The 26,469-nt window shown below is 41.1% G+C and overlaps 1 protein-coding gene across 3 annotated transcripts in view; it reads left to right on the top strand.

Annotated features, from left to right (window-relative positions):
- LOC121326688 (phosphatidylinositol 3-kinase regulatory subunit gamma) overlaps nucleotides 1-26,469 on the top strand; it is a 112,176-nt gene that overhangs the window by 30,958 nt on the left and 54,749 nt on the right. For all 3 annotated transcript variants that reach the window (XM_041270054.1, XM_041270053.1, XM_041270055.1), the window contains 3 exons: nucleotides 9,268-9,399; nucleotides 13,965-14,166; nucleotides 14,759-14,844. In XM_041270054.1, coding sequence (XP_041125988.1) covers nucleotides 9,268-9,399; nucleotides 13,965-14,166; nucleotides 14,759-14,844 — 420 coding nt within the window. The remainder of the gene's footprint in view (nucleotides 1-9,267; nucleotides 9,400-13,964; nucleotides 14,167-14,758; nucleotides 14,845-26,469) is intronic.

The following is a 26,469-nucleotide window of genomic DNA, read 5'->3' as shown; positions in this document are numbered from 1 at the left end:
CTACAGCGTGGCATTGGCATGCACAGTCAAACTGAGAGGCAATCCACAAAACATCAGACACTTAAACACCCACACCAGCAGCTTGTGAATATGTCACATCCCATTTAACTCTACCTTTAATTTGCCTTCAATTCTAAAGGCTGGATTTTGTAATTGTCATTTTCTCGTAGGAGGGTGAGTACAGCTCTGCAGTGGTGATTGTCATGGGTTGTGATGCACTGAGGGCTGAAGTGTGCATCCCAAAATAATTCCACTTATAAACCTGTCTGGATTTGAACCCAGGTCTCTGGAGTTGAGAGGCTAGTCCACCACCTCGCTGCTCCCCTCTCGCTGTGTCTAACAGCAGCTGTAACCCGGAGCCTGAGCAGACAGCAGCTTTCAGCACGTGTTAGTGTGAGGTCTTTGCGTCTGCTTGCACACACGGGCTGGGCTCAGATTTCATACGGTGTGCTGCAGCCATGCCATGATGGAATTAAACACACGTATCCCAGCGCTGTCTGCAATTTCATTTATACCTGCACCTGTATCATCTCCTTCCCCCCACCCCCCCGCTGGGCTGGTGTGCTTGGGTCCCATTAGCTAATCCGGTTATATCTGATGGAAATGAGAGAACTGGGAGAAAATAAAGTTGATGACTCACACCTCAGACACCACGGGGCCAAGCAGTGTCCCTGCCGCTCCTGTTTGTCTGGCTGGCAATGCTGTTGCTTCTGTAGCTCCCTGGCAGTAAACACTGGGAGACAGTGGGCAGTGCTGCTCATCACCAGTTTGCAATGACCACGACTCCTGTTTTGCTTCTTCCTAGTTTCCTTGCAGAAAATAACTTACTAAGGACAACCCAGAGAACAGTGGGTCCATTGGTACAATAATTAATTATGTGGGACACACTCTGTTTACAGTGTGCCCAGACTACTGTTCCCTATGCTGTTTCTATCCTTTTTTTTCTTACCACATTTTACCTTTCTACCCCATGCTTTACCACAAGGATTTTGTGTTTTAGCCATGCATTGACTGTGGGCAAATGATTTAAAAGGCTATCTGAGTTGAGTTGAGAATGCTAAATATGAAAGACAAGGCCATGTATCTGGGAGATAATGCCCGCTGTGTAGGGCATTGATGCTGTTATGATATTGGGCTGATGGCAGAGGAGATCCGATGAGGTATATAGTCTTAATTAAACTGTCAATGCTCTCAAAACTTTCAAACAGAAAAGTAACTGTCATCTAACCTTAATTAGCCTTCTGTACAACACAAGGGATCGTTCATAACAGGAGCATGTTTCCCAGTGGGTTAGAAGTCAGAACAAAACACAAGAGATTTCTGTCTCTTCATTTTTTATTATCTAAATAACTGAGAAGTGAGTGCCGGAGCCAGCAGCACTGACGAGATGAATAAGAGGAAGGGTTTGTCCTGGTTCAGAGCTACAGATACTGGAGCTGGAAGTCTTTGTGGTTTCAGAGGAATGAAGCAAATGAACTCACAGCTATTTTCTGCACTGGCTGTAATCGTTGTAGTTTAATTTCTTTTACTGGAACTGCGAGCCTGCCTGGGAACAGAGGGACAGCTTTCTACCAACACAGAGCACTGTTATTATTGCACAGATCCATTGCTTACCAGAATTAGAAAAGCAATTACAAAAAGAAAAAGAAAACACACAGAAAGCTTCTTTGAAAAGTAATGCATTCTTAATAAAAGTCATTTAGAAATGGTCTGCTCCCCCACTATGACTGGCTTATTGGTGCCTTGTTTTATGTTGCACATGGAGGTAGGTTAAACCATGCAGAAGGGAATTCAACCTAAACTTATGATTTAGGGTGCACATGGAAAACATAAGGCAGAATGCAGGCCCAAATCAGGAAACCATTTCTAATACCCTACATCCACACTCCCTTGTACGATCAATGCACTTTGAAACCATGTGACTGCCATTCACTTCATTGACAGTTCCATTTTCAAAATCTCATAAGTGTGCAATGAATAGCATTGTTTCATTTGGAAGCCATTCTCAACAGTAGAGTATTTATGGAAGGATAGCATATCGTGTCAACATTTGACATGAACAATTTAAAAATTGAAATGCCGTGGTTAAAATCTCTTCCCCTACTTAACCCAGAAGTGACCACAATTGCACTAGTGCATCACATATTGTGACACCTGTATAGCCTGTTACATGCAATGTGTTTGGTTTGAAGTGTCTGGTTAAGACTATAGTGGAATATTACTGCATTACAGAGTTATCTTGGTTGCCTATTATTTGAATGGAATATTTGCTTTCGTCATTGTGCCTGTTTTTACTGAATTATAGGGAAGAAGACTGATAAAGGCATGCAGCTTGCTTCACTGTATTTTCTGTTATGGGTGAACAAACAAGAAACTAAACCACATGGTATGTAAAGCATTACCAAACCATACCATAGCGAGTTCATTTAGAATGCTTCTTTCATGCAGCAGCATCATTAAGTGTTTTACAAAAATATAAACTGAAAGAGCACTTTAACCACTTCATGTTTTAAGCTTTGCATTAAAAAAATATCGCTTGACTCAGCATTCCAAAGAAAACCTGAACGTGAATACCAAAGCGAAGGAGCTTAAGAACTAAAAGCCCTCGCACCACATCACCGCGCCATAACATTAGCAATCCACAGTTCCTGGCACACACCACGTGCAGCACAGACCGTATGACCATGTGTGTAGTGGTAACCACAGTGAACCAGAGCAGCAAAGCACTGCCCAGCGTTTATACTATTACAGACCCAGTGTCAGGCTATAAAGAGTACAGTAACCTGGGTCTGCATTCTGAGGATTACTGTGTCCTGTGCCTAACTATCATGGGCTGTCTGCCTCTATTAATGACCGCACTGCACACCCTTAAAAAAGACCTGTCCACATTACAGACACTGCCCTGCATGCTGAGCGCTGACTGTGAAGGGACTGCTGACAGGCTTGATTTATACCCTGGACAGAATGAGGACGTGTGGAGAGGTGTAATTGGAGTATTCCAAAATGCATCCCCGTCGGACCCCCAGTCTGTCTGTGCAGGTTCTGCTGAAATAACTAGAATGGAATTTCTCTTTCTGCACCTTCCCAGACTCCCCCCCTGAGCTGAGTAACTGGATCCGGCTCAGGCAATCAGCTGCTGCTTCCAAGCTAAGGTGCTACAGACTGGTTAAACCTCTTGCCCCAGGACCATAACCCTAAAGCCATTTCAAAACTGAAACCAAAAACCAACAACTGACCCAACAGGAAGCCTACTGTGCAGTCCTTGAGTGCTGTAATTCATGGAGGGCAGTGGAACGTCCAGTCTGATGTACAGAACTTCTACTAGCCTGGCTGAAAGAGACATTTATCTCACCAGGCAGATTCTTTGTGAGTTCAAACCTGCCTGTACAGTAGTGGATTTCTTACATTACCATTAGTAATCCTGATATCTGTCTTCTTGTATCTCAAACAAACCACATAGCATTTTTCTAATGCGAATAAGCTTGCTTCTATAGTAGCAAATGTATGTGGTTTGATGGCTAGACGGAGACATCCTAATTAATGGGATGTATTCTTGGCACTGATGTCTCATGCACATTGCACTACTTAATCAGTAAGCAATGTGATTGTATTTATTGTAAGCTGTGGATTTAAGTCATAGATAGGATATAGATGTAGGACAACATGCCAGTGCATGGCACTGTACACACAGCCATCACCTAGGAAAGAAACCAAGGCCAGTTGTTTAACAGTACAGTAGACAGACAATCTATTTGCGATCAAGCAATTAGTTGCATTGCTGTATGACTATGCTGTAGTATAACTAGATCTGAGTCAGGCAATTAAACTAATGTGATTCTATTCCGTATTGCAATGCAATCGAAGGGTGGATAATTAACAGTGATTTTAAATCTTATGCGTGTAAGATTGTAACACAAGTCTTATTGAGCTCAATGAGGGCAGACCATTAGGCTGAGTCTGCAAAGACACAGTGTCATTTCAACTGAGGCCTCATTAATTATCTCATCCATATCAAGATTGTTCAGGAAGGAAAAGAACATCCTTGGCCTGATTTGCACAGCATGTGCCAGCGTTCACGTCAAGCACAGGACCAACCCTCCACATCCGCCCACGGATTCAGTTCCTTTTCAAGCATGCAGCCTGACATTTCCTGTCTCCCAAATCTGATGGCTGGCAGGGCTGCTGCCAGAACTCCCAACAGTAATTAAATTCAGTTTAACCTTCGCAGAACGACACAGCCTTCAGAACGTACACTTGGACAGTATCGTCCGTGAAAAAAGCATTTCCCTCTCTTGTGAACTTGTGCTGTACCCAGCAGTGAGCTCTATCTGCTGTGCTTCTCTCAGTGAAGTAACTGGGGCTCAGGGTGTTCCGTGGCATTCTTGGTTTTGTAATGTTATTTTAATTTCTACATCCCTGTTGCTCTTCAGCTTTTTCAAATGCAATGAATGCCCATTTTGTGTCCTCTGGGATGCATCTCCTTGTGTGTTGGAGAACAGTGGAGGGGATTGCAGTGGGGGTTCTTGTAGCTTTACCTTAAAAGAATAACTAGCCTGATGTTGCCCTTTTTATGATGTTTCCAATCATCTTTGCAATGGTTCAGAGAGCGTTCCTCCAAAACAAACCCACCCTACCTGACTAGAAATAGATCTATGATTATATTCTTCTGGGAGTGCACTGTGCTGGGCTGGGCTGTGTGAGGCAGTCACCCTTCAGGTTCAGTTTTGATAGACTGTACCAAGCTGCATTGATCTGAGAACAGGAGCAGCTGTTGACTTGTGCTAGGATTCTCCAAAGAGGTGTGAAACACAGGCCAGGCAAGCAATGTTCCTGCTTAGGCAAATCAAGTTGCGTTTTGCATTGCTGTCGATACCTGTTGCAAAGAAAATCTGGCAACTTTAGCTGAAGAGCTGCAGCTGAACTCTGACCAAGGCATTTTAACGCAGAGTATATCAAAATTTAAAGTAAATTAAAATAAACACAGTCTTGGAGTAACTGCAGTAAGAACCAGTCAGAATGGCTGCAAACTTCATAACAAGGTGAAGTTACTTTCATTCAGTCTTCATGTATTTACAGTGAAGGAAGTTAGCAAAAGTGTGTATAATTTCAGTATGACATATGTAGCGTGATTGTTGGTTTTGCCTATTGTTGCTGCTGGTGCAGCTGCACACAATGTATATGACTGTCACGGTGCTATACTTGCTATAAGTCAAAGCTGTAATCATGCCTGCAAAGCTTTGTGATTCATTCCAGGTTTTACTGCTGTAATAAACAGGCACACCTGAGTGTGATACTCTTTCACATCCAGTGTGACTTGCAAGCTCATCGTAAGCTCATGGGTTGAGACTGCCATGCATTGGGAGTCATATTCCAGTCCCAGCACTGTAAATAAAACAGATAAACGATGGCTGTTTGTCAGTTGGGAGCCTGCCATTTAAAAGATACATCTTCTGAGCTGTTTAGTTTCAGAGAGACCCTGGAATTGGGCCTATGATTATGAACTGAATTAATAATTTACATTATTTCCAATTATCCGTTTTGTTTTTTTCCCCTTTTCAAGGTTGGGACCAGAGCCATTGGGTTTGAATAGTCCGTCAGGAGATTGGTACACAGTTTTAAATAGCATTACTATCCTCTGCAGCAGTCTTACTCAAGTAGCTTCATAGCCTTTTGATAAACAGCTTTTAATAAGAACATTTCCGGAAAGCTAAAACAGAATAGCAACCTTAAACTAAAACAACTATACAAAATACAGGAGAATATGTTGCCCAAACAGACTTTGCAGTTCCCTGAGCCGCCATTGGCTAAAACTTCAAATGTTTTCAGTGCTGGTGCTTTACTTTCTTGTTTATTTCAAGCTTCCTGTTGCATTGCACAATCGTACCCGCACAGACCGCATACAAAACATGGCTATTGTTGTAAATAATGACGTGACGTGTTGACAGACAGGGCTGCTTGTTTCAAAGAACTGCTCCAGGTTGGGGCCACTCTTAGATCTTTAATTTAGTCAATCGATTCTATCTATTTGAAGGATTTCAGTCCTTCGGGTTCTTTTTCAGCACTTTTTAATGACCCTTCATTAATGACCCTTCAACGCTTCATTTTTCAAAGCGCTTGTTTTATTTTTCTGTGAAAACAGAAACAACTCCTTATGGAGTACTAAACTAAACTCTTTCCCAGGAACCTTAACCTGTCAAATCGTGCAGCTACCCTGCTTACCGATTTAAAACAAAAACACACTTTACATTCACAAATGCATGTTGCACAAAAAGGATTTACACAATACCTTTTCTATCCTTTAACAACACAAAGTCAAACTCTTCACACAACAGCAGCCTGAAACATACTGGCTGCTCTCTTTAAATACCCTGCATCTGGCTCTAATTTACAATGACAGCCAGGTGCAGGGGATAATTACTAATACAACAATTAAATATAATTAAACAATAAAACAATAATCAAATTAACATTTTTCAGCCTGTGTTCTTCTGGGAGGTGTAGTCCTGTGTTCCCCAGAACTACCCTTTCTCTGCTCCTTGTCTAACATTATGCACTCCTTATGCAAAGCATTCGGTTGTGGCTACAACTGTGTGTAGATATGTAGTAAATAAAGAGTTATATACAGATTCTATAGTGTCTGTGTTCATGTGTTTCTGTTTGTACAAACATTGGAACACAGTTATTTATCATTTTATAGTTGTGGGTATATCAACAGCACTGGCTTTGTGGCTAAAAGCCCTTTCCTTTTATATTGAATTTTCTGCTTTAAGCATTTTGTTATTGCACTATTTTTGAAGATAATTTGAATATTTTATGTTCTGCACACTATAACGCCAATGTATTTTCACATTTTCTGTTCTCCCAGAAGAGACCTTATCAAAGAAAGTATTAAGTATCTAAAAGACCTGCTGTAGTATCATATTCTAACAACATTGACGATGAAAATGGGATTGCACTGCAATCCGGGACGTTATCCAAAGTCAGATCACTTGGAACATATACTAATATTGGTTAATGGCAATGCAAAGATTGATTTACACAACTTTTTTTTAGACATTTAAATCAATAAACTCATAAAGATCAATAGGTGGAAAGACAAGCTATAAATTGACAATAAATTCAATTGACAGATAGATGAATGGGTAGAATAAAAGCCAGAAAAGGGATGCAGAAGGATTTATGAGCTAAAGGGATATAAAGACGATTGGATAGTCTGAAAGAAAACTCTCAAGCTATAGACCAAAAGACCTGGAAGATGTATAGATTGATAACAGAGCAAGGGCAGCTTGTGATGGACAGATGGAAGAGGCTGAAAATGATGGATTGAATGGAAAACGGATCAGATCTGCAGGGAGATAGATAATTTGATCAGATGGGCAGATTGGTGTTATTATGAATGATGGTGATCTCTAGCATGGGGAAAGAGTACAGAGCAGCTGCTGGGGTTTATGAATGGGCCCCCAATGTTCAGGGAGGGATGATGACGATTCAGGAGCTCCATCTGTGCTCCGAGGTCAGGCGGGTCACAGGGGTCAGCCTCCAGCCACTGACCGATAGCTGGACTTGACCTCCAAGCCTCTCATGCCAGCCCTGTTAGCACTACCCAATCCCTCTGGAAGATTAAACAGGTGCTAATCATTGCCATTGCCACATTCAATAGATATGGTTAGGGATCAAGAGTCCAAGTCTAGCCTAAAGGTCATGCAAGGTGTCCATTTTCCAAGCAGTCAGTGACACATTCCACATACAGTGTATTGTATAATGTTAAATGAGAATAGTTCAACAGTATAGCTGCAGGTACATGATTACTTGTGAGCCGGATGTCCCCATTAGAAGAGGGACGCTGATCAAGTGCTTTGGGGCACCATGGAAAATCATGTACTGGAATGCTACCCACTTTTTCTTCAGTTTCCTACAAAATATAATGTATTCGTAACACATAAAGTCATGAATTTTAGCAAGTTGATGCATTTGGAGAATTTTGTCTCAGTATTTTGGAGAATTTTAAAACAGCAATCAGCTCAACTGTATATCCAAGGAGGATCAGGATCCAACAGGATACTCACTGATCACTACAAATACTTCATGACAAAGAAAAGTAATTGACAAACTGAAAACTGGCTATTTTAATAATTAGCTACAATGTTTCAGCTTCTGCCTTCAAAACATCAGGCTACCTAGCTACTTGAAGAAGCTGATCATTAAAACTGGGAGTTTTCAGCAATTTGCAAAAACATTTGATCTATGTTGACAGGTGCACAGACAGTCATTCACTGTGTTGAAGAAAGTGTTTTTAGGAAGACCTCAAGGGTGGTCTGCTACAGAACAAAGTTAAAACACTAAAGCTTTGCTTAATCACTGCCTTTGTGCCTGGTGTCAGCACATTCCATTGTCTTGTGCACCTGCATCATCAAGCATGTCTGAGAAAGCCTGTGTGTTTTAAAGCAGTGTGTGTGTGTGCAGCTGTGGCAGGCTCTGCAGCGCTGGCCTGTGAGTGATTGTATTGGACAGAGAGCAACTCGTAACCAGAGCTTAATGAGCTTCTGATCTCTCGCCACTTGATGACTGGAAAGTTTATTAAACAATTAATCAGAAGTGAATCAATGTCATTAACAACATCCCCACTGGACAGAACAAATACAATCTATTGCAGAAGAAAAATGCAAAATCACAGGACACATGGAAGAGTAAGGAAGACCAGCTAGCAGCGGAAACAGAGACTTTCAACTTTAGCTTTTTATTTTTAATTTTTTTACTCCACTGGTATCATCATACATATAAACAAATTTACCTAGGTGCAAACATGTGTGTGTAGAGCACTCATTTGCATTGTGTATGGTGTGTAAAAAGATCAAATGATCATTAATTATGGTCTGGAATCAAGATACATACCTTGATCATAATACAATATGTCATTTTCTATTGATGGTTTGAGTTTACAGCTGTTTGTTTTGTTTTGGGTCCTTATAGTTCCACATGGGCATAGGTGTAATTATTCTCCCTACCTAGAGGATTTTTACTGAGCTTTTGGCTGGTTTTCTAACAGGGTTCATTTAACTGATCTAAACAAAAGAATGCAATGGTCAACACAGTGGTGGTCAGAGTTTGCTTAAGCCCTGTTCTAAATTGTTTAACTGAACCATTTAACCCTCAATCTAGACCCTGAAGTATGGTAGTTAATTGTTTCATTGTACCTGGAGTGCAGTGGCCCTCCAGGACCGTGATTGGACACCCCTGTTCTAACCTGCTGATTCCTTCCTCTTATAGACCCCACCGCAGTGGATTTGGACCAATATGATCCTCCCACCATGGCGGAGGCTCTGAAATGTTACCTGCAGGCTCTGCCGTCGCCAGTCATTCCAGCAGAGATGTACAGTGAACTGGTCTACACTGCACAAGGTAAGAAGGATCACACACTGGCACAGGGGCAGGGTTGCCAGGTGGAGCGGTGGCTTTATGCACATGCCCTACTTCTCTAGACACATAGTCAAAGCATGGAGAAGATGGTACATTCCATGGAACAACAGTAAAGCATGTCTTAACCATGCAGAAGGTGAAGCACAGCAAGTGCACTGCACTGTATCAGCACATGCTGATAACCCAGTGCAAACGCACTTAGCATTTTTCATGAGGGGAGGTCAAGGTTTTAGTTTAGTTTAGTGAAATGAGGATTTGTAGTCCACATCACCAAATCAGCACGAGGAGAAGATGAATATAGACATACATGAAAGGAAAGATCTGTGCTTCTTCTGAAAATATTATATTCCAGCCCGTCGAAACAATAACTTTATTTTTCCATGCCTTGTATCTTATTCATGGATACATTTTGTAGTTCACTTGAGTTCATGTTGAAGGCTGCTGTCTGAGTCTGATCTTGGAGATGTCTTAATTGTAACATCTAATCTTGTTACAGCGCAGTTCATGTATATTTCATAACTGCCAGAAGCAGTCTTGTCTTGTATCATGCTCAGTCAGTACCTCGTTGGCAGCTGTCTTCAATTGACTCTGAAGTAGGGTGATGCTGGAGTTCAGAGGTTCTCTGACTGTATCCAGCGGCTGGTAGGAATTGCTCTCTCAACTCTGTGATGGAGAAAGTTACCTTGCCTCTCACTGCAGATAAAAAGAACAAAGAGCTGCCAATTGTATTTGCCATTTGGGAAATACCGGAGGTTGATGAAGAAATTGATAAAGGGATTGGGTTGTGCAATATACTGCAGATGGGACTGGAGTTAATACTGGAACGAGGTTGAAACCCGGTATTACATGCTAACCTCCAATCAGAGAAACTGAACCGGATTGTTACTCAGTAACAGAAGGGTTGGGCGAAAAGAATAACGAATGCAAATTTCCGATCTCTGATGTTATAATAAAAATATGTTATCTGAAACCAAAAATTATATATATATATATATATATATAATATATATATATATATATATATATATATATATATATATATATATAGTTTGCATACATTAAGTAGAGTCAGTTGTGCTCCCCATTAAATGAATATGCTGATGCAGAGGTGTGCAGAAAACGCACTGGTGAAAAACTAAACAAAAAAAAACTGTGATCCATTATGTGTAAAAGTGCAAGGAAAACGATCTCCTCACACACACACACACACACACACACACAAGGCTCACAAAGGCCCGTCTGGCTAGTTGGCCAGTGGCAGTCAGGGTGTACTCAGCCAGAATTCCAGGAATCTGAGTTTGTGCTGAGTCTGCTAAGGACTGGCAGCTGGGACAGTAAAGTTTAATATGCTGCGCTATTCAGTGGGGGGTCAGACCCCATCAATACGGGCTCCTAAGCCCCTGGCAGAGGGGCTGGGGCTGTGCCGCTGACTGTGAGACAATGAGCACCAGATCAAGGTCAATGTGCTGACCCATTAGGCCAGCTCTGTCTAACCTGCTCTGTCAGCAATCTATCAATCCTCAGCAAGTCAGTGAGCCACCGGTGACCTTTGCCCTGGAGACACTTATCTTATTACCTTTGAGTCCCAGTTATAATGCATTAAGGAGAAGCCCAGCAGATTGACATATGTGCCTTCACCCCCCACACCAAGCACCCTTTTAACTCCCTTTTCAGCAGCACAATTACAGCCTTTGGTAAACCATAAAACACAGAATCATTGCATGATTATACAGCATATACTATAGACAGTGGATATTTATCAACAATGACATATCCTCTTTGAGTTTCCCATACTGGGTTAGAGCTGGAAAGTTCATACTAATAATCCATAAATAACAACAGCGATCTTTGTGTTGCCATGGCGCAGAGGAAGGGACCGTGGCACTCCCTGCCATTCAGCAGAGCTAATCCGTATCCCATTACACACTCTGTGTTTATCAAGCCGAAAGCAGCACGAGGGCAACCCAAGAGAATGGTTCCTGTCGCGGGCATGCTTCAGTCCTAGCAGATACACACCTCACATTTCAGCCAGAAGATCACTTGCAGGCTGTATCCTGGTCAATGGAGAAAGTGGACCTCAATTACCACAGCAGCCCAGCTTTGAGAGTGGGACACTGTGCTGAGACAGACAGCTGCCCTTACACCTGAGGGCTCTTGTTAAATCATGCCATAGCAAGAGGTGTAACATGAATGAGCTCTGTTGAAAGAATGTATAGTTATTGTTTGGAATTATTTTATCGTTGTATTGTTATTGTGTTGAGCATGGTCTACGTAGGTCTCTCTTTGTGTTAGTGCTGCACTTTTGAGATGTGCCTGTGCTGGCCCTGCCTGTGGGCACACAGTGAATAAACTAAACTAATTTGTGAAGGAGAGGTTTGAAGATATTACGATGCACATTAGATCTGTGTCATTTGCATTTTAATGTATAACCATCATCTCCCATTGTGAGAAAGCAAGGGGCAGCAGAAGGAATCCCTTTGATACAAGGAAGAAATAGACCCGAAGACCAGGGAACCCCAATAACATGAGAGTGTACTGCGACAGCCGAGCCTTTGATCAGTGGTGATGTCTTAGTGTTACAGAGTACAGTGCCCACATGAACTGGAACGTTATAATGATCAGGACACTGTGTTGTCCTCGATCAGTAGGCTATAAATATGAACTGGACCCTTATAATGACCAGGACACTGCCGTCCTAGATCAATATGCTATAAATATGAACTGGACCATTACAATGACCAGGACACTGTGTCATCCTAGATCAGTATGCCCACAATACACTGATTTTGCTTGGGGGCTTTCCGTACCAAACTCACACTGCCAGCGCTGGTTTGCACAGTACAGTCTCTGCGCTGAGTGTGCAGTTTCAGTTAAGTGGCTGCATATTTAACTGACAAACTCTCCTGTAAGCCATCCAAATATCGCATTGAGGTTGCATCGTTAAAATACCATTTAGAGACACAGGCTCCAGGAAACATACACATTTCCACAAACAGACAAAACAGACAGAATGTGGGCATCACTTTGTGTAAAATTCAAGATTTACAGAATATAACGATCTCCTAATAAAAAAAGAGAAAAGTCCTTTTGAAGTAGCAGAGTCTCTGCTAGCCCAGTGTAGTTTATCATGGGACTTTGTTTAATTAATAATTGATGAAGGGTTTGATTTTTACGTTCTGTGCTGATTATTTTCAACGTGGAGAATCTCTCTCTCTCTCTCTCTCTCTCTCTCTCTCTCTCTCTCTCTCTCTCTCTCTCTCTCTCTCAGGAGTAGCTCTCATGCCAGCCCATTGTCCCTCATTTTACAGAAAGACAAAATTCAAAAGCACCATGAAAGCAAAATAATGAATTTCTTGTTAATTAATCACAAAGCATGGGTTAGCATGGGCTCCTTGTGTGAATCTGGCTCCAGAATCAGAACGCTCTTCTTCCCTGACCCTGTGTGCTGAATAATGCAGTCTTGCGCTCATCAAAGCTGGCATTGTTTGTGTTTATTGAAACGAGGGCAGTCAATTAGACTAACAAAAACTCTTTAATACTGTACCTTTTGAAATCTCTCCCATTTTTTTTTTTTTTTTTTTTTTTTTAAACAGGCAAACAGTTACTAAAAATAAGACAGATTATTTTATAGACAGCATGTGGAACTGGAGGGAGCCCCAGTATGATTTGAAACAAGATGATATAGGCCATTTCCTGGTGCAACACATAGCTTATCACAGCCAATGAAATGCATTAAAAGCTGGTTTGAACCACGGAAAGGAAAGCAGTAAAGTGCCATACCCACTCCCGCTTGTCATGAACAGGAGATTGTTGTTCAGTCAGGAAAGGGCTTTTGAACATGCCCCGCAGCAGAAATGTATTTTTTTTTAAAGTACGTGGTCATTAACCAGTTAATGTGTGTTTAAATTTTCACAGCAGAGTTGTTCATTAGCTCCTGTAACTAACCCTCATCCCCTGGGAAAAAATAACAGCCCTATAGTATGAATACAGGCAGAATACATGTGACAAGTGGTACCTCTGTGCCAGGTCCTGTTACCCTGCGATCAAACAGCCAGCTGCAGATCGGATAAGCACAGAAAGGATCCACAGCTTTCGACCAGCAGAATGATTCGGGGGAAGTCACACTGAGATCGGAAGCAGCACGTAGCTGACTTTGTTTTATTGAAACCCTGGACCTTAATACCCAAACTCGTGTCCTATCATAGCTAAAGCTGCACGATAGTTAAAGCTGCACGATAGTTAAAGCTGCGTGATGCATACCGCATATAGTGTATTTAGAGACAAAAGATGCCCTCGCTTGTACAGCATCCTTGACTTTGTCTCCTTGTACAGTCGATTCATCCTTTAATTATCACTTCATTATAAAAGTGTCCTAATATACCATGTGACAGCATAGTAAAAGCACAGTGCAAGAATGGTCAAATACAGGCATGTACATTATGATGAAAAGCCATGACCTCATTGCTTTCCGTGCAGGAAGCTACATAAAGGATATAAATGACACATCTTGAGTACTGTGTTTATTTATTCATGTTTCCCTCTCTCAGAAATGCAGAGCGTGGAGGAGTGCGGGCAGCAGCTGAAGAGGATCCTGGAGTCTCCCAGCCTGCCCCAGCAGAACCGTCTTGTGCTCCAGCACTTAACCCGGCACTGGTGCAAACTGAGCCAGAACTCCAGCAGAACACACCTGACACCCAGGCAACTGGGAGAGCTCTTCAGCGAGCTCCTCTTCAAGCCGTCCCTGTCAAGGTGAGAGCAGGGGGCCTTGTATTGCAGTGGTGGCAATAAGACTCCCATTGCATCGCAGTTTGAACTAATTCTGGTTTTACTTTGAGTTTAATAATACGCACACCTGAGCTTGTTACCTATACGCTGGCACTAATCCAGTTCGTAGTAAAATACGGACTGGATGAAAACTTCTATGCAACACGAGTCTCATTTCCATTCCTCTTCTGTTGCATCTTCAGTGGAAAAATATTCAGAAAACTATTATAATAACTAATAAATTAAAATGGCTATGAAGAGATAGACTTGTAGAAAAGCAATGAGCCCTTTTAATGATATGAATTAAACCTGCTTTTACAGATGATATTCAACCGGTCTTCAGCCAGCCCTACAGTTTTAATGAGAGAAGTTTCTGTGCATGTTTAAGACTGTTTGATTTTACTACTACATGTAGAAACATATCATGAAGAAGATGGAAGACTGCCTTAAAATGAAGCCGCACCACTGTTTATGTATTCAGCTGGTCTAGTCGTCTATCTGAAATGACTGTTGTGTATTTATTTAATTTTGCTTGCAGCCATATATGTCATCAGCTTCTGTGTTCTCCTGTTTTCAGTGCTGATGTAAACCCAGAGCACCATGTCAAAATTATTGAGGCTGTCATTGTGGCTGGAGGGCTGGCAGAACTGCAGGCTGCCCCAGGTAGGAGTCTCCAAAACCTTTCCATGCGATTTGGCATGCCTTGGAATAATATAGTTTAAAGTGTATTGGATTGGATTGGATCATATTGCATCTCCAGCAGTGCTGTTGGCCACTGTATTAGGTCTTTCGGTTCAATGGTAACTAAATACAGATGTGTGCAGGTAATTCCACTGTAGGGAGCTGTTGGCAATGTGACACACATGGTTGGAACAGGAGTTCATAGCCTGTTGAACTTCATCTTGGTCAGCGAGAGAGCTGCACATTAAAGCTGTTGTCGGCTTTAATAATACTGCCTTGTGTGCTCTGCATCCCCGTTTACATTTTTTAACTTTATAACCACAGATTTACATATTACAGAAGTAACTTGGACCTTTTTTTTGAGTGTTGCTTCTAGAATCTTGTATGCAGTAGGGCTACAAACTGGACATGTCAGTGGGTTTGCATTCGGTATGGGTGAAAGGAGATCGGTCCAGCATACTTTATAAGGGCCAAAGCTGGGGGTACAGGGAGAGGCAGAAAGGATATTTTACCATTGAGCTGAAAATGGAGCAGGTAATGGAAGAGGTCCTCAAGCAAGATTCACAGGGCGTGGTTTACATTGCAGTGAACTGTACTGTGCCACAGGTACAGAAAACGATTTTAATAAATAACATATGCAGAGGAATATGAAGAGACCTGTTTCTTATAATGTAATAGTGGATGTGGAACAGCTGGGTTTTTTTTTCTAAACCTGTGATGTGTGAAGTGGATTCTAGTAACCGGAGTTATTAGTCATGCAAACGGAAACAAGGTATTTGTATCTTCTCCTCTGTCTCCTGGGTGAACTCATGGTTTATGTCAGCAGTCACTAAATGTGGAGGAACTATTCTGAGCAAAGTCATTCCCAGCAGCGCAAGAAGTTCTCTGAAGGATGGCTGTTCTTTCTGGTTTTTATTTCAGTTTTTTTTTTTTTACTTGCTCAGCAATCAGCTTTAGACTAATGTGTACAGAGAGAGCTTTCAGCAGACTATGTAGCGGTGAAGATTTAATGTAAATGGAACAAGGGTTAGGTTTACTTTAGCTAAAAAAAAAACAGAATGAAACAGAAAAGAGGAGCCCTGTGTTGCTGTGTACTGTAGAAATCTGCATTCACAGACTTTAGTTATCATACAGAAGGCTACCCTTGTGAATGTTTGAATGTTTATTGTATGTGCTGCAAATCCTGAAAGTACTGACTATGACCGGGATCACGTAAATTGGAATTGTTTCAGTTTTATTTCTTGCTTTTATTTTGTATTATTGTTTTTCTGATTGTTTTCAGGCCTGTTTGGATGATTTTGTCTTGTTTTGCGATTGATTTTATAATGTTGTTTCCTGGCTCCTTCTCTTGCCAGGACTCCAGGATAGAATACATTTTCATTGTCAATTTGATGAAACATACTGTGGTTGCAGCTAACCTTATCCTTATCATGGCATCTTTTAATATTTTATTTTTAATATAATGCATTTCAAGAACTCCTTCCTTTGCTTGCCTAGGTGTGTCTTTGCACCTGTGCTAAATTAGTCTCTTGACTAGCTATGTCAGAAGTGGGTCTGAGAGAGCCATTATTGCACTGCTGAATTCGCTTTTACTTTAGATAATAGATCTTTGTGATTCAATTGTTGACAGCACTAGGGGACCAAATGCAAAATAATTACCAAAAAAGAAAAGAAAAATGACATAGGTTTTGTCGAGTAAGATGGTAAGATGACCGTTCTGTCATTTGTTCTTGTAATCTGCACAGCGTGGTCCTTCACTTGCGCTCCTGAACACACTTCACTGCAGTCCACATTTCTGATGAACTTACACCTATTCCTTGGTGTTCATGTACAGCCCACACATTTATTATTCCTGTCATAACATAAGAGTCGCTGGATTGTCACCAGTAGGCTATCACTGCGCGGAACACCACACTTGATTTACTGCTGCTGACCCCGGCCACAGACTCTACTCTGGCTTACAGTAGAGGAAAAAAAAAGCAACTGTTTATCAGCCTGAGTGAGAATTACTGATGTGTAACATTCCCCTGTCTTATTATAGGAACAAACCACCCCCCACCCCATCCCTCTCCCAGAAATGTTTCTAATGCACCTATTGAATGTTTATAGATTCATCCTTTTTCCAGTTGGAAGATTCTTTATATGGGCTTTCCAATAAGGCTAGTCTTTCCTACTGGAAACAGTTCCTAAGGCTGCTTTATGCTATTTCTGTATCCACGTGCTAGTTGGGATGTTTGGTTTCTGTGCAGCGAGATTACAAGTGTAGGGCCTCTGGTGGCAGTGTTAACGGTGCGGCTCATTCCAGCCTGTGCTGACGAAGAGACCTGTTAGCCGTTGAGCTCCAGACAGGACGTTTCAAGGGTGTCAGTTTATCTGGAGGTGATGTCATGCTGAAAGGGCAGTAATGCTGCTCTGGAACGGGTCAGATGTCAAGCAAGGATACAGGCATACGGATATCATATAAACACTACATCTTAAAGGCAAGTCTAAGGATGTGTCTACTGTATACACCAGGGGGCTGTAAATCCACTGCACCACTCTGTAGCTGTGGAGAGAACCAGAGCATCCCCAAAGTTATGCAAACTTTAGCTTTTTCAAAATAAGCACATTTCCAAAAAATCTAAAATTGTTACATTAAATATTCAGTTCCTGAATCGGTATATGCATATAAGCATGTTACAATATTCTCATTTATTGGTGCATTCAATTTATAGTATTGATATGCATTCAGACACTCATTAATATATTTATAGTGCATTTGATAAGAAATCTGGCTGGAGGAGGAACAAATGTTATCCGAAGCATGGAATGAACTGAGTCATTAGAAATCCAATAGCAGTCCCTGTGACCCATTGTGGCAGTCCATAGGTCCCATTGAACCTCGTCTAATGCAATGCACTGGTTTCATTGGCCTGGGCAGTTATTCTAAAGCAGTACTGTGAATCTGCTGTACATCCTGTGTTTTATAGACTAGGCAACATGATCTAGGATAGAGCTAAAGGCCTAGGAGACGGAGAAGCCTGGGATTGAATTCCGGGTCAGCCCCCATCTCCTCCCTCCCTTGGGCATGGATCCCACCCAGCTATTAAGATTGGTTGAAGCTGGACCCTGTTAGAAATGAGCTCAATAAACGAGGCTGCCCTGGGGCTATCATGAATAGGTGAGTGAACAACAGAGTCAGGAACGAATCAGAGCATTTTCAGAGGTGTAGCACACATTGCCCGTTGCGGTCTGGTTGAGTACTTTCTCCACGAAAAACAATCAATCATAAAGGAGCATTAGCTGAAGTCTGCGGCCTGTCAAAGGCAAGCCGACTAACCACACAAGAAATAAAAATGCATTTCCCCCAGGAGGTCTGTGACTAATTGTATGAGCCAACTTATTAATTGAAGGAGTGCTAGTGAAAGCAGATTAATGGCTCGCGGAGGCAATGTCATTTATATCCTGTGCCGTGCTGGAGAGGTGCTGCTGTGTGCAGAGGATGGCTTGGGTGGGCATCGGCAGTGTAGATTATCTCCTGTAGTCACTCTGCCGTTTAACTACACCAATTCTCATGTCATTGTCTGATCTCCACTCTAATTAATCATCTCCAGCCACTTTAATTAATCATTGCTGTCAATAGACTGGCATGCTGCTATAAGGGTCGGTTCTGCAAAGCGCTCCGAGTATTTTTATTCACTCCTCGTCTGTAGGGGCTTGGTGATGTCTGAGGCTTTGTTTCTCATTTTGAAAGTTGCATTTGACTGATTTTGTCATCTGGGGATTGCCCGCATATTACTAACATTGTTTGTCCTGCCAATATGTTGTTAACATGAAAAATGTGAGCTAGCAATGCTAGCACGTGCTTGTAAGCACCATAATTTGCTCCAGTCCCTGCATTCAGCAAAAGAGGTGAGGTTGGAAGGCAATATGGTAGAAGTTACAGGGGCCAGTCCAAGATCGGTTTACTGATTGTACTGTACAGTGCCACTGCATTCTTTAGCAAATTCTTTAAGTAAAACATAGGAGGGGGTGTGGTCCAGTGGTTAAAGAAACGGGCTTGTAACCAGGAGGTCCCCAGTTTGAATCCCGGCTCAGCCACTGACTCATTGTGCAACCTTGAGCAAGTCACTTAACCTCCTTGTGCTCTGTCTTCTGGGTGAGATGTTTTTGTAAAACAGCTTTTTAGGTTTGTGACTCCCTTTCTCGCATCAAACCCTTGCTCTCTGCTTTGCATATTTAACACATGCTCTGGGACATTCATTTTTCATTTGTTTTACCAACTTGAGAAACTGACTGTTGGTGAAACGTTGCATTAAAGTGAAGGTATTTTGGGGTTATACTTGACTTATTTTTTTTCTCCCTGGTTTGAGTGTGCCTGTCACAATCTGATGGATTTATTGTAGTTAAAGCCATAGCATTTGCCACAATCCAAAAAAAAAAAAAAAAAAAAAGGCTAATGCAGCTTTAAGGAAAACAGCCCATGCAAATGCAATGACGTCATCCTTTCAGCCTTGGCTTTTTTATATGGCTATTTTTGGCTGCGTTAATTTACTCTGTCCTGTTTTATTATCTTATACAGAGTCTTTTATCCTTGTGTTTAGCATCTCAATTGACAAGTGGAAGTACAGAGGCCGGAGTGATCCAGTCTCCTCTCTTCACTTCAGTGAGGCTGGCTAGCATGCATTCCACACATCAGCGATAAAACCTGTACTGTAAACCAAGAGTGTCTCTTATTAAAAAATATTGCAGCCCTTCTTAAAGCATGCAAACCCTTACAGGTGCTGGGTTTTCCTCAGCGCGTGTGGTATTGTATACCAGTATATATATAGATATAATATATATTATATATATATATATATATATATATATATATATATATATATGTATATATATATATATATATATATTATTATATATATATATATATATATATATATATATATATATATATATATATATATATATATAAATATATACCAAAAGCACAACAGAAAAAAGCATCTCCTATACTGTATTAATTTGATCAGGTTCATGTTTGTAGATGTGCAGGACCTGCTCCATTGAGAACCCGGCCCCATGCACAGCAGATAACAGAGAAATACTAAGTCTGGAAGGAGCTTCAGTCATCTGCATTGGCTCCAGTGTAAATGTAGAAAGTATAAACAATGCTACGAGTAAGCCAGAGTGAGATGGTCAAAGTGATTGTGTTGCTAAAGCTAATAATGAAAGGTAATGAATTGATGACACATTGCTGCCAGTACAGAAAGACCTTGTTAGTTTTAAGAGATGCTCACTGAAGAAGGGGACAGGAATGCACAATGGGAAGGGTAATTAACAGTCTCGACATACACAGGAGCCGGTAATCCAGAAAACACGGCCCTGGCATTCACATCAGGAGAACATGCATGAAAAACCCCTGGTCTTGGAGACCCCTGGTCTATAGCCTGCCAAGGCTGCAGATATACACTAGCTAGTAGTAGTAGTATGAGGAAGACAATTTCATAATCATTTGCCTTTAAGAAGAGACTTATTATTAATAATAATAATAGTAAATACTTCAATGACTGTTAACTGTGATATTGTAATGTATTGTACTGTACTCAGATATAGTTTTTAACCTTACACACCACAGTTGACTTTTGTGATGTAGCGGCAGTTCTTGTCTGTTTTGATGCCTTGATTGCCACCCATCTCGAAATCTGTTTGCAGTCGCTGCCAATTGACACTTGATAAGCCTGATCTCTCGTTCATATAAGCAGTGCAATGTCACAATTCCGCCTGACAGAATCGCCAAGCTGTCTCCTGTAGTTCGGTCTTTGAGTGGGAAGGCTCTGAAAGACCAGAACGAGTTGTAAAAGGAATCCGTCTGTCAATGAGCAAAAGCCTGAAAACACAGCGTGCTCATTATTCAGGGGAATTATCTGTGCGGTCTGAGGTAGTTGTAGGTTGAGCTGATGCAGGGGGACTGAATTTTCTGTGCAGTCTGAGGTAGTTATAGGTTGAGCTGATGCAGGGGGCTGTAATATATGTGACACGGCTCTGAAGTAATTGGTGTTAAGCTATCAGTTGGCTTTAGCGAGATCTCTTGACTCCTGGGGCTGTCACGTGAAACTGTAGCTAAAGCCATTTCCCCTCGCAGGCAGTATTGCTGGTTTTTTTTTTCTTTCTTTTCTTTGATCTAGTAGTCCACGTTTTTTCAAATAAGATTATTATTTTAATTACTTAAATTTTTTGCTTCCGTTTTCTGATTCGTCACAATAGAGCCTGGTGCAAGCAGGGGGAGGTGGGGCTCACTCTTATCTCTTAATTACATTTTGTATTTTATCTGGTATTACTGACTCTAATTTTCAGTGAGGCTGCCATAAGCTAACAATAAGACAATTTATAGATCACTTGTTTATTACATTGCAGTATGATGCCACAGCAGTGTTAGGTGTTGTTCCAGAGCCCGCTGCAGTGCACCTTACCTGTGCTGCTCAGGTCATGCTTCATCCTGCAACAAAGCTGGAGCCCTGCTGGTTGAGATGAGCGGTGTATTGTGGGAACAGAAACCCCACACAATACTGAGAATTGTTTTGCCCTGTTAATTTAATTGTGAACCAAGATGTGTGATTAAAAAATTCTAGTGTCAGCAATTTGTCTGAAAACCTGTGGAAGATGAAAATGCATGATGACCTCCTATGAGCATATAAAGCAATGGCTCAAAAATGGAAAACATTTTAAATGAAACTTAAATTTATTAGGTGTTAGCTATTTTCAATATTTCAAGCATGACAGGGTTAAAAATGCACTGTGCAAAGGTTGCAAGTGAACACCAGGGACAGGTTCACATTTTCTCATTTTTAAGTCAAATGTTTCGTACGTTCTGTGTTTTTTTTTTTTTTTTTTTTTTTTTTTTTTTTTTTCTGACACCCCGGTGAAATGCACAATTAGCTGTTTGTCAAAGGCAAAGCCTGGAGAGCTAATGTACTGTACGTCACTCAAAAGCAGATGTTTCCTATCATTTATGAAAGTGGAGTCTGTCTTTCTTTGTCAAAATGCAATCACTACCTACCTAATTAATCTGGCATCTGTACTCTTAACCCGTTTGCACTGTTCTATAGTACTGATAAGGACATCTTCGAATCTGCTCACATGTGATAGAGATAACATACTGCATAGAAGTTTACCACATAAGTAGCTTCTGAGTAGAAGTAAGGAGTCATTATTTAAGTGGAACAAAGTAACCTTTTTAGAAGGTGACAAGACCACTGCAGTCAAGCTCAATGCGTTGGATAACTGTTGACTGCGGAGAATGGCCTTTAAAGGACTGTGAACTTCTGGGGGAGGAATTCATGGATAATTTTTTAATAAAGCCTGGATTGTTCCATGTATACATGTATTCCTCTAATTATATCACTTACATGCAACCTTTCCTGAAATGGAAAACTGTTCTCGTTTAATGGGCAAGAATATTTCTAATTATTCTGATGAGCAAGAAAAAAAAGTCTTGACATTTTTCCAGTGCAATGTGCTAAATGTCTAGTAGGGATTTAGGGTTAGGGTTAGGGTTAGTATTATAGGGTTATGGTTAGGGCTAGTATTATAGGGTTAATGTTAGGGTTAGGGTTAGGGTTACAGTTAGTATTATAGGGTTAGGGTTATAGGGTTAGGGTTAGGGTTAGGGTTAGTGTTAGGGTTAGGGTTAGGGTTAGGGTTAGGGTTAATGTTAGGGTTAGGGTTATGGTTAGGATTATAGGGTTAGGGTAAAGGTTAAGGTTAGGGTTAGAGTTAGGGTTATGGTTAGGTTTAGGTTAGGTTTAGGGTTAGGTTAGGGGTTTAGGGTTAGGGTTATAGGGTTAGGGTTAGTATTAGGGTTAGTATTATAGGGTTAGGGTTAATGTTAAGGTTAGGGTTAGGGATAGTATTATAGGGTTAGGGTTAATGTTTGGGTTAGGGTTAGGTTTAGGGTTATAGGGTTAGGGTTAATGTTAGGGTTAGGGTTAGGGTTAGGGTTAGTATTATAGGGTTAGGGTTAATGTTTGGGTTAGGGTTAGGTTTAGGGTTATAGGGTTAGGGTTAATGTTAGGGTTAGGGTTAGGGTTAGGGTTAGGGTTAGGGTTTAGGGTTAGGGTTAGGGTTAGGTTTAGGGTTAGGGTTAGGGTTAGGTTAGGGTTAGGGTTAGGGTTAGGGTTAGGGTTAGGGTTAGGGTTAGGATTAGAGGGTTAGGGTTAATGTTGGGGTTAGGGTTAGTATTATAAGCATTAGCAGACTGGCAGAGTAGTAAAGAGTTATAGACTTTCAAATCTCTTTTGCCAGCAATCCTCTAAACTTCTACAGCAGAGTTGGTGTGCTTTTGCTTTTCCTTCGAAACAGTCCTCAATCTGAATATTCAATATCTCTGTATCTTATTGAAGTTGTTTTTTCAGAACCAACTCAGTTTGGTTGAGGTTTGACTTTGCAGTTCTGTTATTAAGCAACACAAACTATACCCAAGTAACAGTATTGATTGTTCTTCACAAGCTCTTATAACCTGAAGCTTTTCTTAATATGTGTTGTTAAAGCTTCCACCATTGGAAAAGTTCAAAGAAACCTTCAGTACAGAAGGTGCAATCAAGGCTGGTCCTGGAAGTTACCAGTAAAAGTTTTTTTCTCAGCTTTTCATAAAATGCATCAAGAAATGTTTTACTTTTCCTTTTCTGTTAACTTTTCTTTACATGACAAACCAGCTTGCTTTCCCTGTCTTGCATTACTCTCACACTTGGCTTGAAAACTCACTCCTGCGTTATCTTAAACAAATATTTGAATCAAACCAATCACATCAATTTACCAAAGGGTAAGCAATCCAGACAGCTGCCAGTACAAGCCTATAGCTGATAAACTGCAGTTTAGTTAGCAATCTGCAAGACACCATGAAAGAGCTGCAGTGTTTCAGGACACAAGACATGAATGGGAGGAAGGGGGGGTGTGCTGTTTTATTGCAGAGTCTTACTGATGCAAACAGCTTGCAAAACAGCTCTGCAAATAAGTGTTCAAAGTAATTTAAGAAAAAAACATCCATTTGAACAATACACTGTGAAAATGAATAAGGAATTAAAAACAAATATTGCAGTTTTAATATTCTTTATTTTGTACCATGTGTTTTATTCTGCTTGCTTCTGTTGATTTTACCTTACTTTACCTTTGGATCCACTATGACTTCACTACAAACTGGTTCGCCTTTATTGGGGTATACTGAAATTAAACTTGTTTTTAAGCATAAACACAGCTCAGTGTGCGTATAGTTGACATGCTTCTAGTATTCCAGGTTTGTGTATCCTTGTTGTTATATTGTGCTGCTGCATAGGGAATGAGAACCTAACGGTGTGGATCTGTAATATCGCTTTTTTTAGTACGAAGGGTCATCATCCCTGAATGACCAGTGATCTCAGGAGAGATCCTGCAAGACTCGGGAGGTCCTGTCTGCTGCATCAGCACTGCACACCACAGCACTGAAAGCACGTCTATTAATCAAACAGTGAGACCTCATTGATTATTAGTCACTCCTCTTATTAAACCTGGCAGTTTATAGAATAATCTGCTGATGGATAGTCTTTGTAGCATCATTCAGAAGTGAGGAAAAGTATTGAAAAGACACACACACACAATGTGGGACTCATTCTGTAAGCACTTACTCTAAAGCAGCGATCATTCAGTTAAACCTGTCCTAGATACTGTAGCATAGAGCAGTCTAGAGAAACAACATCTGAAGTTCTTGTGATCTTCTGAATATAACGCGCACCCCATATGTACAAAGCAGCACTCTTGTATTCTACCCTTGCAAAAACACCATTGTGTACACTATACATTATACTAAACATGTAAAGAGGTGTGCATCCATTGCAATGCGTTAATAATAGCACAGCATCTCTTCATTGTGGAGTGGAACATGACTACTGACATGGCACACTTGGTCTTCAGAAGGATACAGACTTTATTTTTGCAGAAGGCAGAGGTTGCCTTTTTGCAATTTGTAATTGAAGCATGGTGCCATGCTATGCTAATCTTACATTTAAAAGAAAAGCAAAAAGCATAATCAGACTTGTTCCTAGCATTGTCTCCATGACACATTGACATTATCATGGCCACATACACAGACACATAGTGGGGAGAGCATACCCTGTCATTGCCCCTCTTACAGTAGCCTATGAACACCGCTTTCAGATCTCTAGTCCTGGAGTTGCTGCTGCTGCAGGAGACAGCTTTGCTTACAGACCACAGTTCATTTACACTGGGCCAATATTTAACCAGTACAAATGGCCTGTCTTATTAACAGGACAGAACACCCCACCAGGTGGTATCAGCTCCCAGGCCATCTGTGCACAAGAACTAAACCAGCACCCCAAACGACCACCTCACCTCCAACAAACAGCCTGCCCACCGACTGGCAAGCGGCACTGCTGTCAGCCAGAGCAAACAGCCAGTGCGGGGTAGACAATGGGAGCAGGCTGACGCAGCGTGTTAGAACAGAAAGGGAGGCTGTTTTGAAAGCACACATTTACAGTGATCACTTTTACATGCAGTGTGTAGCTGATCTCTTCTTGCCTTTGTAAATGACCTTTTTATTCCCAAGTTAACAGTTGCTGCAGCCGCTTGTTTCTATGGTAAAGGCCTGGGGATTTGCATTGACCAGGGTTGGTGCTGCTGTAGCTCATCCATTCCTTCTTCTTTCTCTTTCACTCTGTGGCAATAAATGCAAACTCTCTGAAAGCAAACGGCAGTCTCGCAGAATGGTACTCTTTGAAATTAACCAGGACTGTCTCCTTTACCCATCAAATGTCCTGGTGTCCCAACATCTTTCCAATGATGCCAGATACTGTAGCATTCCTTCTCTTAAACAATCAGTAATCATATTAAAATATAGGTCCAGGATAATCTTTTTGAATATAGGTTACTGTACTAAATGAAAAGTATATGACCGCGTCAGCTGGATTGCTCGATTAGACTAATTGATAGAATGATCGATGGGGTAGCTGCGTTCCATCTCTCTGACAGCTCTCATGTGCCCTGATCTTCCCGATGATGTCATTATTGACACCTCTCCAACTCCCCCACTCCACCCCCCTCCTTCTGGAAATGCGTGTTTTGTGTCAACTACACAGAGTCCTGGAAAACTGCCATGGAAAGATAACATTACAAGCCAGACAGGAATGGGACGAGCAGCATGCCAGTTTCACTCTGCAGCACATGAGATACCTTCATTTGTGCACCCACAGATTGTCGCTAGTAATCCTTTTTAGAGGTATAGACGGTATGTGCAGTGTGCTTTTGAGGCAAGAACAATTAAATATCGTAACGGTATAGAACAAGCATGAATCAGCTCGCTTTTATTAACCATTAAACATGCATTAGTTGCAGGAAGGAGCTTTTCAATTATTATACTAGTTTCTTGCTAGTTTGGTTCAGTTAAAATTATTTTATTTGCATTTGGCAAAGGAATCTGAGATTGTGTATGAATTCTGTCATGTACGTTTCATTATTTTTTTTCAGTATGTTTTTGAGTGGAAAGAACTGGGACTGTTTTCACATCAAACAGTGTAGCATTGTTTGAGCCATAGAACACTAACTGGGCAGCTCCACTTGTAAACCTGTATAGAAATGTTTTTC

This window comes from Polyodon spathula, chromosome 14, assembly GCF_017654505.1.
Source record: "Polyodon spathula isolate WHYD16114869_AA chromosome 14, ASM1765450v1, whole genome shotgun sequence".
Lineage (NCBI taxonomy): Eukaryota > Metazoa > Chordata > Actinopteri > Acipenseriformes > Polyodontidae > Polyodon > Polyodon spathula.
Note: the sequence above shows the minus strand (reverse complement) of the source record. Positions and strands in the feature narration are given on the sequence as shown.